Source organism: Penaeus monodon, chromosome 36 (genome assembly GCF_015228065.2).
Source record: "Penaeus monodon isolate SGIC_2016 chromosome 36, NSTDA_Pmon_1, whole genome shotgun sequence".
NCBI classification, from domain to species: Eukaryota; Metazoa; Arthropoda; class Malacostraca; order Decapoda; family Penaeidae; genus Penaeus; species Penaeus monodon.
The window spans coordinates 14,988,580-15,003,003 of NC_051421.1; the positions used below are offsets into that span (position 1 = coordinate 14,988,580).

At 31.7% G+C, this 14,424-nt stretch overlaps 1 protein-coding gene and 1 long non-coding RNA gene across 2 annotated transcripts in view; one reads left to right on the forward strand and one right to left on the reverse strand.

Annotated features, from left to right (window-relative positions):
* Positions 1–370: 370 nt before the first annotated feature.
* Positions 371–14,424, forward strand: part of LOC119595774 (WD repeat-containing protein 3-like) — a gene marked incomplete at its 5' end in the record, with an annotated part of 25,472 nt that continues 11,418 nt past the window's right edge. The window contains 14 exon segments of the mRNA XM_037944937.1: positions 371–566; positions 706–865; positions 990–1,084; positions 1,276–1,446; positions 1,648–1,756; positions 1,952–2,058; positions 2,207–2,400; positions 2,887–3,121; positions 4,056–4,168; positions 4,373–4,589; positions 5,550–5,672; positions 5,907–6,011; positions 6,481–6,614; positions 6,901–7,059. Coding sequence (XP_037800865.1) covers positions 399–566; positions 706–865; positions 990–1,084; positions 1,276–1,446; positions 1,648–1,756; positions 1,952–2,058; positions 2,207–2,400; positions 2,887–3,121; positions 4,056–4,168; positions 4,373–4,589; positions 5,550–5,672; positions 5,907–6,011; positions 6,481–6,614; positions 6,901–7,059 — 2,090 coding nt within the window.
* Positions 12,508–14,360, reverse strand: LOC119595776. The gene is made up of 5 exons (XR_005230717.1): positions 14,207–14,360; positions 13,897–14,006; positions 13,596–13,701; positions 13,254–13,447; positions 12,508–12,725 (listed from the first exon to the last, which is right to left on the reverse strand). It is a non-coding gene; the product is annotated as an uncharacterized LOC119595776 (long non-coding RNA).

Sequence of the window (14,424 nt, forward strand, 5' to 3'; positions counted from 1 at the left end):
ATTATTATTTATATATATATATATGTTTTTTTTTTTGCATAGTAAAAATGAGAAAGTGTTGAAAATGACTTAATCATAGTTTCAGTGGCAGAAAAATGATATTTTGCCATGATTGTAAAAAAAAAAAAAACTGGCATGTCCATACATACACCATGGCATGTACATACATGCCCCCGGCAGATAGTCCCGCCATACCATGGCATGTGCGTACATGCCACCCGTCGGCAAAGGGTTAAGTATGTTAGTTTGCACTTTAGTGATGAATCTACCATCTTTTACAAAGTTTACAATTACGTACAGGATTTCATATTTTAGTATAACTAGATTAAAATGATAAATTATTTTTAACTAATGAGCATTTTCCCAACAGGTATAGTTGCAACCAAGTTTAATACACAATGGGTTTGACAACACAGTATCTTCGTTATGTTCCTGGGTCTGCATTTGGCTTGATTGGAACAGAGCGCTGTGTGCGCTTTGTTACCAAGTACAGTCAGACAGGACGATATGTTGCTGCACCTGCTTGTGAATATGTGCTCATTTGGGATTGTAAAAGATCATCCAAGGTGGGTATTAATGAGATTAGTTTTGTTTCAGTGCATGATTTAAAAGATTACAAGAAAATGCCATTTTAAAATCTGGTTGGAGTAACTGTCAAAAAATGAAGCCCAGAGAATCATAGTAAAACCTTTTCTATATTTACAGGTCCTGACATTGAGTGCAGGCATTGAAGGACAAGTTACGTCACTGGAAGTGCGCCCCCCAGCAACTGGCTCTCTTGACAACACACATCTTGCAGTTGGATACTCAGATGGATCTGTTGTCTTATTTGATGTCAGAACTGGAACATCACTCAAGTTTGCTGGTAATTTGTCTCAGTATTTTTTTTACTGCTCTGTGACGTTATGTAATATTCAGTTAATTCAGTCAGTCAAATATTGATTGCGCTTTAAGCTTATAGAATTCTTATAACATAATAATATTTTCAGGCCACAAAGGAGCCGTTACAACACTAGCCTGGGATGATCAAGGCATGCGAGTTGCATCAGGAAGCCAAGATGGAGAGATTGTTGTCTGGGATGTTGTGAGTATCAATGAACAATTGGCCAATATTAAAAAAGCATTAGTATTTACTGACATCTGTTTTATTGCAGCAGTATATTCTTTGTCCTTCTTCACATTTCCTGTATCTTTGTGAAAAAAATTGCCATGGAAACCACTAAATCTAAGCAGCAGAAAGTAAGTAATCGCATCTGCTTCCTTATATCCAAATAGGTATCAGAGAGGGGAATCGTACGACTGAAAGGGCACCAGGGCAGGATCACTCGGCTACGATTCCTCAAGGACCGCAGCATAGTTGTGTCATCATGTAGGGACTCCTTCATCAAGTTCTGGGATCTGGACACTAACCATTGTTTTAGGACACTGACTGGACATCGTGCAGAGGTAACACAGCCCATTATGAAAATATATTGATAGAATACTATGTTAGTAATAGGAGGAAAAGAGATGAGTTAAGGAAAGTCTTGACAGTGAGAGAGCTTGTATCTTTGTATATAGGCTATGTATATGCATTTATGCAGATAAACTGTGTAAACAAGTCATTGAACTTGAAATCTGATTTTGTCTTGGTATTTCTTTCTGAAGGTTTGGGATTTTGTGTTGCTAAAAGATGATACAAGATTGATATCTGGAAGTAGTGATGCAGAGCTCCGAGTCTGGTCTCTAAGATTTAAGGAACCTGAAGAAATGGCAGGTATGAGTTACTGATGCAGTTGTGAGAAGCTAAAGCTAACATTTATTACATTAATCTGAGATTGTTACATAGCTATAATGATATTGGTGCTAATGTGAGGAATTGCTACTATCTGTTCCTTTAATAATGAAACAGTGAAGTAGCTTTATGAACTGTGAAAGTATATAAATGCATGTACACCTTGTTCTTTTGAAGATGATGACAGCAAAGGGAAAACTCTTGAGCCTCCTTCAAAAATGTTCCGTATTGACACAGAAGGGGAAACTCAAGGACAGGAGGATGACACTGAAGATGATGATGCTGTAAGTAAGCATTTCTTTAATACCTCAATTCCACTTTTCTTTTCTTTAAATAGCAACTGAATTTATAGATACATAATATTGAATGATATATCAGCTGGGTATAACCAGTCAGGCTTATGTTTTCATCAATTTTTACTCTTAACAACAGAGTAATTTAGAGATCACAAGACTAGGTAGCATACTGCGGTCCAGAGGAGACCGTGTGTGTGGACTGCAGACTGATGGCCGTATTGTGGCTTGCTATGGCAAATCTGCGGTTGTGGACCTATTCCATGTTCTGTCAGAGGAGGAGGTCAGTGCCAAGGTGGCAAGCCGGCTCAAGAAGGCTAGGAAGAGAGCAAGGTTTGTTGTGCAAGTCATGCCCTTTGTTCTCAGGTGTCCTTTTGTTCTGTTTATTTAGTCTCTCTCTCTCTCTCTCTCTCTCTCTCTCTCTCTCTCTCTCTCTCTCTCTCTCTCTCTCTCTCTTTCTTTTCTCTTTCTCTCTTCTCTTTCTCTCTCTTCTCTCTTCTTTTCTCTCTTCTCTCTCTTTCTCTCTCTTTCTCTTTCTCTTTCTCTTCCTCTCTTTCTCTTCCTCTCTTTCTCTTCCTCTCTCTTTCTCTCTTCTCTCTCTTTCTCTCTCTTTCTCTCTCTCTCTCTCTCTCTCTTTCTCTCTTTCTCTCTTTCTCTCTCCCCCCTCCCCTTCCCCCTCCCCCTCCTCCCCCATTTTACTGTGCATGAAAAAAAATTAGTAGATTTTTCATAGTGTTGACTTTTCAAAGAATTGCAACCTTATCTCTATATGTTTTTAAAGAATATAACAGGTGACATTTTTGTTTCTTTACACAACAGAGAAGCTGGAACTGCCATGACAGAAAATGAAGCACCACAGCTTGGGGATGAGATTGGGAAGTTGCCAGCAGTGAAAGCGCAAAACAAATTGTATGGTGTTGATGTTTCCTCAGATAGATATGGAAGTGTGAAGGTTCTGGCCCTTCACCTAGATAACAGTTTGGCAATATTCGGTACTTCAGTTGATGCTAAGGCTGATAAGAATAAGTCAGATGAGAAGAAAGACCAGGAAGTGGTAAGCTAATTAATGATATTAGTATAAATTTTATCGGTGAAAAGTGGAATGATTATGTTAACAGTAGTCTTTATGCTAAAAAAAAAAATAATCTTGAAAATAATAGTATATTATCATTACTGATTATAAAAAGTAATAAATAATGATATTAAGTTGATTGATTAGGTGGAGTCACTTCCTTGCTTACAGTTCTTCACCATTGGTTCTCATACCAAATGTGAAATGCCATTATACCGCAAATCTTGTTAAGATCACTAATGTTGAATCTACAAAATGTAAATATTTATGATTTTTAATGCAAATGTAAAAAAAAATGGAACTTAAAAATCTAGAAAGGGAATGATAGTTTTTTTTGCAAGTTTTAAAGGAAACAGCAGAATGAAGGTTCTCAAGCCAGATCGTTAATTAGTTCATCAGTTGTAATTAATATACACACAGAAATAAACAATAGTTTTTGGTAGAGAACCATCACTAATTATTTGTCTAAAAATATATATTTGGAAATTGAAGAACTTGGGCATGAAAACTTTATCTCACACATAATATGCAACATGAAAACTGGTCCATAAACAAGTAAGTTGTAAGTTGAAGTTGTGTGCCAAAGACATACAGGTGATAAGAGTGCAAAAAAGAAAAAGTTAATGGGAAAAAAGGTAGAGCTTGTGGATGTTATACATTAAGATCCCCTGGTTGCCAGCTAAGTAGTACAGCTTGAGGAAATTGCTGAGATCTACTGCCAGCAATAGTAATTGCTACTTGAGAGGGAGGAAAACCTGTTTGATGCAAACAGCTGTGCTTGAGCTGTTTGATTGTTATATGAAAAATAGATAGAATATACGGGAAAAAATAAAGTCCATGGTAGAGATTTGGACTTCTTAATCTTTTTATTTGAGTTTCTCTTTATTTAAAATGTTTTTCTTTTTTTTTATTTTAGATTAGTCAGCTGCAGTTACCAGGCCACAGAACAGAAATACGTGCTGTGGCCTTCAATTCAATCAGCGATCAGATTGTCACGGCGAGTGGTGAATCTTTAAAAGTGTGGCATAGGTAATATATCTTCTTTACTACAAAGATCTGTGTAACATGCCAATTGCATAATTTAGTTTAAGTTATTAATAATCTTGATGTGTTTATACTTTTTGCTTTTTATAATTTTGAAATGTTTTTATCAGATTGTAAAAAAATTTTCCCCTTTTTCTTTTATTTCTGACTCGTACTTCTTTTCTTTCTCATCTTTCCTTACTGTTGAAGGTCTGAGAAGCAGGCCATAGCCACAATTCCGTGTGACTATGCACTCTCAGTGATTGTTGTCCCTGGGGATCGCCATGCCCTCATTGGAACACGCTCTGGTCGGCTGCAGCTGTTTGACCTGGGATCAGCAAAAATTCTTGAAGATATTGTTGCTCATGAACCAGCAGAGAATGAAACCGACACAGGAGTTTGGGCTCTGGCCCTCACTCATGATGGGGTTAGTACTTTAGTTTTTAGAAAATGTTAATACTTAATACTTTTCTGTGCACTTTTGCAGTGGGTTTGTATACTCTCAGGCCTGTTTTACCCAGGAAGGGTTGCCATCAATCCAGAGTAACAGACTGATGAAAGAGAGACTACCTGTTATGACTGATATATATGTACTCTCAGTACATCTTCTTGTAAAATAATGAATTCTTGTACTAGGGAAGTTATCAGACATCACCATGCTTTTGAATTTTTAAAAAAGTAAGCTGTGAGTAACCCTAGTTATTCTGGATAAAAAGGTACTCATAAACTAAAAGTTACTATTACTATGGTTGTACATAAAGCCACATTTTTTTCATATGATATTGCCTTTTCAAACATTTTTGCAATTAAACAAGAAAAGCAACAACAATATTCAGATTAGCACTAGGCTGTGGAACCCTAGGCTGCAGTCAAAGGGTTAATGCTATTATTGAATAAACAAATAAGCTCTTGATATTGCATTAGTCACATATAAAAATTATTCACAAGTTGTACTGTATCAGTACTCTGTATACATTTACACATAGACTTGTAATAGCAACACAATAGGGCAGATGTCTGAGGTGGCACCTTTTATGTTCTACCCAATGAGTGTTGTTAATTTGATCAGTCATAATATTCAATGTACACAAACATTTGTTGACATTTTACAGTTAGTGTATTTACTGTGACAGAAATATGAACTTGTTTATCTTTATCTTATATGATGTAAGAAATATTATAGATATAAACAGCGAGTTCATGCAAATTACAAATATCTATAAATTTGAGAGCAAAAACATGCATACGTTCCTATTATAGTTTTGGTTAATAGTCTTATTAAAGTGGTTTTAACATGTTTTCATTTTTATTATATGGATATATGCAATGACTTGACTAATATGTTTCTTTTGTAATAGACCTGTATTTTTGAATTTATACTTTTCAGAGAGGATTTTTATCTGGTGGCAGTGACAAAATGGTCAAATTCTGGAAATTTGAATTAGTTAAAGATGAAAGTGAATCACAAGCAAGGAGACTGAGCTTCATTCAAGACAAACGGGCTCTCAAAGTAAGTAATTCTTCAGGAAATGTTTCATATGGTAACTATGTAAAGTGCATTTCTGCTTCTGCAAAAAATGTGATGATTAATGGAATAGAATTATATTTTTCTTTGAGCAATATTATCAAGGCCAAGACTAAGACAGAATGTTGTACATTTATTTTTGAGAACAACTGACTAATAAGTTGTATTTTATAATAATTTTCATGTATGATTTATTATTATTATTATTTTTTTTTTCAGGTTGCAGATCAAGTTACTTCAGTGCGGTGTGCCAGTGATGGTTTTTACATAGCAGTTGCAACACTTGACAACAAAGAAACACTTTATTATAGTGATACTTTGAAGGTTGCTATGATTTTCTTTCCTATTTTTTTCTCTCTTTTTCTTTTTCTTAGTACGTGTGATGACATTATATAACTACACGACTGTCATTTCTACCAATTTGTTATACCTTTTTTCTTTTAAGATTCACTGATGTGATATTATCCCTTGTATTTGGGATTGACTTCACCAGTGATGCATATCATTATGTATTTTGAGTTTTCAAATTTCAACAGATTTAATTATTAGCATAATGACTGGTTTAACTCTTAATGTAAGATTATAAATCTTGACAGATTTACATGTAATTTCAAATTCATAATATATATTATTATTTTTTATTTTTTGGCAAGATTGTTTTGTATTGTGTTTTGTAATCACCATTCTTGATGAGTTTTACCATATCATCCAAAAACCACTACATATTTGACACAAAAAATGTGTAAAAGCATTTCCAGTATTTAATGTGTTGCATGTTCTCCCACTTTTGCAGTTGTATCATGAGCTGTATGGCAAGTCCCTCCCTTCAACTTGCATGGACTTTTCCACAGATGCAACACTGATAGTAACAGGCAGTAAAGATTCAAGCCTCCGTATATATGGAACCGATTTTGGAGACATGAGGAAGTGAGACTTGAAGTATAGTTCTGTATAAAGAGATTAGGAATATGCAGATTTATTGTATATACAAGTTAAGACTTTCTTTGAATAGATCAGGTGTATCAGTTTGGATACTATGTTATATGACTATAATTCAAATAGAATTTTAAAGGAATCATCTGAACTTAGTTTTTAAAAGTTTCTTCATAATCTTTGGATGAATTGATATCCGAAACAAGTAGTTTTCCTTCATTAAGGCATACATTAATATATCATTCCTTGTAGATAGTAGTACAGTACTCACTTTTCACAGACTACTGAAGAATGCCCACCAGGGAGGCGTGACGGACCTCCAGTTCATATCAAACACACACATGTTCTTCTCATGTGGCCACGATGGCACACTAAAGCAGTGGGACGCAGATAATTTTCAGAGGATCATCACACTGCAAGGACATGTTGGGATCATTCGGTAAGTTTCCTTTGAATAACTTGGGATTGTTATATATTTATAGCGAGGAGATAGACACTGTGTATATATATGTATAATATATATATATATATATATATATATATATATATATATATATATATAACATATATATATTATATATAATATATATATATATATATATATATATATATATATATATATATATTATAATATTTAAATACATAATATACTATTTATAAAAAAATTTAATTTAAAATAAAAATATAAATATAATAAAAAAGGTTTATTAAAAAATATTTAATTTGAATTTTTTTTAAAAATACATTTTAATTTAAAATGAAAAATAAAAATTGGTAAATTTTAAATTTTATTATATGTTTTTTATAATATATAAATATATATTTTAATAATATAATATATATATAATATAAAATTAATATTATTATATTTTTATATATTATATATATAATATATATAATATGATAATAGTATATTATATATGTATATTAATATTTATAAAATATATTATTAATATTATATATTAAAAAGGGGTTTTTTTGTTTTTTTGTTTTTTTTGTTTTTTTATAAATATTATATATTAAATATATATAATATATATAATATATATATATTATATATAAATTATATATTAATGTATATAAATAGATATATATATATTATTATAAATATAATATAATTTATATAAAATATAAAATATATACATATATATTACAATATATAATACATTATATATTTAACATATATTATAACTATTATATACATATATTATAACTATATTATAACATATAATAACATTAATACATAATATATATTTATATATTATATAATTTTAATAATATATAATTTATAATATATATATTATATATATATAATATTTTATATATTGATTAGAAAAGGGATAAATAAGAATAAATATCTTACAATGCAAGAGTGTATTTGACGTTGATTGGTCTTCGTCAGAAACATGTATTTTGCGAAGACGCATTCAAAAAACCGGTAAATACATTCTGCATTGTGAAGATATCATTCTCATCTACCTTGTCATTTTTGAAATGGAATACGGTTCAATATATGTAATAATTATATATAGTATATTGTATATAATAATGTAAATGATAATATAGATTATAGTATATATATATATGATATATAATATATAGGAATAAAATTACACATATAAAATAAATTTTTAATATATAATAATATAATATAAATATATAAAAATGTATAATTTTTAATATTATATATATATAAATATATATATATTTTAAATTTAATTTTATATATATATTTTATTTAAAATTATATTATATTGTTATATATATTATATTATTTTATTATATATATAATAATATATATATAATATATAAATGTTAATATATATATATAATTATAAAAAAAAATTCACAAAAATATATTATAAAAAAAAATTTTGTATAAAATTTAATTTTTAATATAATATATAATTTTAATTAAATATATATAATTATATAAAAATATCATATAAAATATATTATAAAATATATATATATATATATAATAAAAATTATATGTAATAATAGATAATTATATATGTATATGTATAATAATATATATATTATATATAATATATATATATAATATTTTAAATAATTACACGTGTCTATCTCCTCGCATAAAATATAACAACCCCAAGATTCAAAGGGAAAACTTCCCGAAGTCCAAATCCCCTTGCAGTGTGAGGATCCTCTGAAATTTTATCTGCGCCCCCATGCTTTAGGGGCCCCATCTGGCCCATGAGAAGAAATGTGTGTGTTGTAAAAAGGGAGGCCGTCAGCCCCCCGGGGGATTTTCATAGTCTGTAAAAAGTGAACTGTATACAAACTACAAGGAAATGATAATAATGTATGCTAAGAAGGAAAATATTTTTTTCGGATATAAATTTACCCAAAGATATGAAAGAAATTTTTAAAACTAAGTTCAGATGATCCTTTTAAAATTTTTATTGAATTATAGTAATTAACTGTACCCAAACTGATACCCCTAAAATTATTAAAAGAAAGTTTTAAAACTGTATATCAATAAATTGCATATTCCTAATCTCTTTATACAGAACTATCTTAAAGTCTCACCCTATGTCCCCAAAACGGTTCCAATATACGGAGGTTTAAATTTTTATCTGTTACATCAGTGTTGATCTGTGGAAAAGCCATGCAAGTGAAGGGGGGACTTGCCATAAGTCATGATACAACTCAAAAGGGGAGAAATGCAAAACATTAAATAGGGAAAATGCTTTAACATTTTTGTGTAAAATAGTAGGGGTTTTTTGGATGTATGGAAAAAACTCATCAAGAATGGTGTTTTAAAAACACAATACAAAACAATCTTCCAAAAAATAAAAAATAATAATATAATTATGAATTTTAAATTACGTAAATCGTCAAGATTTATAATCTTAATTAAGAGTTAAACCAGTCTTATGCTAAAATTAAATGTTGAAAATTTGAAAAAAATAATAATGATATGATCACTGGTGAAGTATCCCCAAAAACAAGGGAAATATCTCGTGAATCTTAAAAGAAAAAAGGTATAACAAATTGGTAGAAATGACGGGTGTAGTTATATAAAGTCATCACACGTACTAAAAAAAAGAAAAAGAGAGAAAAAAAATAGGAAGAAAATCATAGAACCCTTTAAAGTATCACTATAATAAAGGTTTTTTGTTGTCAAGTGTTTCAATGTAGTAAAAACCATCATGGACACCGCACTGAAGAACTTTATCTGCAACCTGAAAAAAAAATAATAATAAAATAAATCATACTGAAAATTTTATAAAATACAACTTTTAGTCAGTTTTTTCAAAAAATAAAGAAACATTTTTCTTTGTCTTGGGCCTTTATAATATTTCTCAAAGAAAAATATAATTCTATTCCCTAATCATCCCTTTTTTTTCCGAAGCAGAAATGAAATTTACATAGTTTCCCTATGAAAATTTCCCGAAGAATACTTTCTTTGAGAGCCCGTTGTCTTTAATGAAGCTCAGTCTCCCTTTTCTTGGATTTACTTCACTTTTTAACTATTCAAATTTCCAGAATTTGACCATTTTTTTCACGCCCCAGATAAAAAACCCTTTTGAAAAGTATAAATTCAAAAAATACAGGGCTATTTTCAAAAGAAACATTAGTCAAGTATTGCATAAATATAAAAAAATGAAAACATGTTAAAACCCCTTAAAGACTATTTAAACCAAAATATAAAAGGAAAAGTATGATGTTTTTGCTCTCAAATTTATAGATATTTTTAATTTCTGAACTCGTGTTTTTTATTATAAATTTCTTACATTATAAGATAAAATAAACAAGTTTATATTTCGCCCCCAAAAAAACACAACTGTAAAATGTCAACAAATGTTGGTACATTGAATATTATGACGATCAAATTAAAAATCATTGGGTTGAACTAAAAGGTGCCCCCTCAGACATCTGCCCTATTTTTTTATTTCAAGTTATGGTAAAAGTAACAGAGTAGTACAGACAACTTGTGAATAATTTTAATGTGAATGCAATATCAAGAGGTTATTTGTTTTTTAAAAATAGCTTAACCCTTTTTTGCAGCCCAGGGGTTTCCCACCTGTGTAATTGAATATTGTTTTTGCTTTTGTTTAATTGCAAAAAAGTTTGAAAAGGCAATTCATATGAAAAAAAAAGTGGCTTAGTAAACCATAGTAATAGTAACTTTTTGTTATGGTACCTTTTATCCAGAAAACTAGGGGTTTTCCAGCTTTCTTTTTAAAAAAATTAAAAGCATGGTGATGTTGATAACTTCCCCCCAGTAAAAATTCTTATTTTACAAAAAGGTACTGAGAGTACATATATATCGTCATAACAGGTAGTCTTCTTTTACATCGTTATTGGGTTGATGGCAAACCCTTCCCGGGTAAAACCCGGCCGAGGTAAAAACCCACTGCAAAAGTGCACAGAAAAGTATTTAAGTATTAATTTTCTAAAAATAAAGTCTAACCCCACATGAGTGAGGGCCAGAGCCCAAATCCTGTGTCGGTTTTTATTTTCTGCTGGGGCATGAGCAAAAATATCTTTAAGAATTTTTGCTGATCCCCGGGCAAACAGGCAGCCGACCAGAGCGTGTTTCCAAGAGGGCATGGGGATCCCCAGGGACAACAAATGAGAGGCAAGGCACCGGAATTTTGGCATGGCCTGCTTTCAGCCTTCAACAGTAAGGAAAAATGAGAAAGAAAAGAAGTACGAGTCGAAATAAAAAAAAAAAGGGGAAAATTTTTTTTCAACTGAAAAAAAAATTTTAAAATTATAAAAAGCAAAAAGTAAAACACATCAAGATTTAAAACTTAAAATAAATTTTGCAATTGGGGTTAAAAGATCTTTGTGTAAAAAAAGATATATACCTATGCCACACTTTTAAAAATTTACCATCGCCGGACAATTGATCGCTGATTGAATTGAAGGCCACAGACGATTTTGTTCTGTGGCCCGGTAACGCAGGACTAAACAAAATAAAAAAAAAAAAAAAAACATTTTAAATAAAGAGAAAAATCAAATAAAAAGATTTAAAAAAGTCCCAAAAACTCTACCATGGGGCTTTATTTTTTCCCTATATTCTATCTATTTTTTATATAAACAATCAAAAGTCAAAAACAGCTGTTTTCATCAAACAGGTTTTTCCCCCCTTCAATACAATTACTTTGTGGGAGTAGATTCAGCAATTTTTCCCCAAATGTACTACTTAGTGGCAACCCGGGATCTTAATGTATAAACCCCAAAACTCTACCCTTTTTCCCCCTTAACTTTTTTTTTTTTGCACTCTTATCACCTGTATGTCTTTGCACACAACTTTAACTTACAACTTACTTGTTTATGGACCAGTTTTCATGTTGCATATTATGTGTGAGATAAAGTTTTCATGCCCAAGTTCTTCAATTTCCAAATATATATTTTTAGACAAATAATTAGTGATGGTTCTCTACCAAAAACTATTGTGTATTTCTGTGTGTATATTAATACAAACTGATGAACTAATTAACGATCTGGCTTGAGAACCTTCATCTGCTGTTTCCTTTAAAACTTGCAAAAAAAACTATCATTCCCTTTCTAGATTTTAAGTTCCATTTTTTTTACATTTGCATTAAAAATCATAAATATTACATTTTGTAGATTCAACATTAGTGATCTTAACAAGATTTGCGGTATAATGGCATTTCACATTTGGTATGAGAACCAATGGTGAAGAACTGTAAGCAAGGAAGTGACTCCACCTAATCAATCAACTTAATATCATTATTTATTACTTTTATAATCAGTAATGATAATATACTATTATTTTCAAGATTATTTTTTTTTTTAGCATAAAGACTACTGTTAACATAATCATCCACTTTTCACCGATAAAATTTATACTAATATCATTAATTAGCTTACCACTTCCTGGTCTTTCTCTCATCTGACTTATTCTTATCAGCCTTAGCATCAACTGAAGTACCGAATATTGCCAAACTGTTATCTAGGTGAAGGGCCAGAACCTTCACACTTCCATATCTATCTGAGGAAACATCAACACCATACAATTTGTTTTGCGCTTTCACTGCTGGCAACTTCCCAATCTCATCCCCAAGCTGTGGTGCTTCATTTTCTGTCATGGCAGTTCCAGCTTCTCTGTTGTGTAAAGAAACAAAAATGTCACCTGTTATATTCTTTAAAAACATATAGAGATAAGGTTGCAATTCTTTGAAAAATCAACACTATGAAAAATCTACTAATTTTTTTTCATGCACAGTAAAATGGGGGAGGAGGGGGAGGGGGAAGGGGAGGGGGGAGAGAGAAAGAGAGAAAGAGAGAAAGAGAGAGAGAGAGAGAGAGAGAGAGAGAGAGAGAGAGAGAGAGAGAGAGAGAGAGAGAGAAGAGAAAGAGAAAGAGAGGAAGAGAAAGAGAGGAAGAGAAAGAGAGGAAGAGAAAGAGAGAGAGAGAGAGAGAGAGAGAGAGAGAGAGAGAGAGAGAGAGAGAGAGAGAGAGAGAGAGAGAGAGAGAGAGAGAGAGAGAGAGAGAGAAAGAGAAAGAGAAAGAGAAAGAGAAAGAGAAAGAGAAAGAGAGAGAGAGAGAGAGAGAGAGAGAGAGAGAGAGAGAGACTAAATAAACAGAACAAAAGGACACCTGAGAACAAAGGGCATGACTTGCACAACAAACCTTGCTCTCTTCCTAGCCTTCTTGAGCCGGCTTGCCACCTTGGCACTGACCTCCTCCTCTGACAGAACATGGAATAGGTCCACAACCGCAGATTTGCCATAGCAAGCCACAATACGGCCATCAGTCTGCAGTCCACACACACGGTCTCCTCTGGACCGCAGTATGCTACCTAGTCTTGTGATCTCTAAATTACTCTGTTGTTAAGAGTAAAAATTGATGAAAACATAAGCCTGACTGGTTATACCCAGCTGATATATCATTCAATATTATGTATCTATAAATTCAGTTGCTATTTAAAGAAAAGAAAAGTGGAATTGAGGTATTAAAGAAATGCTTACTTACAGCATCATCATCTTCAGTGTCATCCTCCTGTCCTTGAGTTTCCCTTCTGTGTCAATACGGAACATTTTTGAAGGAGGCTCAAGAGTTTTCCCTTTGCTGTCATCATCTTCAAAAGAACAAGGTGTACATGCATTTATATACTTTCACAGTTCATAAAGCTACTTCACTGTTTCATTATTAAAGGAACAGATAGTAGCAATTCCTCACATTAGCACCAATATCATTATAGCTATGTAACAATCTCAGATTAATGTAATAAATGTTAGCTTTAGCTTCTCACAACTGCATCAGTAACTCATACCTGCCATTTCTTCAGGTTCCTTAAATCTTAGAGACCAGACTCGGAGCTCTTGCATCACTACTTCCAGATATCAATCTTGTATCATCTTTTAGCAACACAAAATCCCAAACCTTCAGAAAGAAATACCAAGACAAAATCAGATTTCAAGTTCAATGACTTGTTTACACAGTTTATCTGCATAAATGCATATACATAGCCTATATACAAAGATACAAGCTCTCTCACGTCAAGACTTTCCTTAACTCATCTCTTTTCCTCCTATTACTAACATAGTATTCTATCAATATATTTTCATAATGGGCTGTGTTACCTCTGCACGATGTCCAGTCAGTGTCCTAAAACAATGGTTAGTGTCCAGATCCCAGAACTTGATGAAGGAGTCCCTACATGATGACACAACTATGCTGCGGTCCTTGAGGAATCGTAGCCGAGTGATCCTGCCCTGGTGCCCTTTCAGTCGTACGATTCCCTCTCTGATAACCTTTTTGGAAAAAAAGGCAGAGCGATTACTTATTTTCTTTTTTGGGT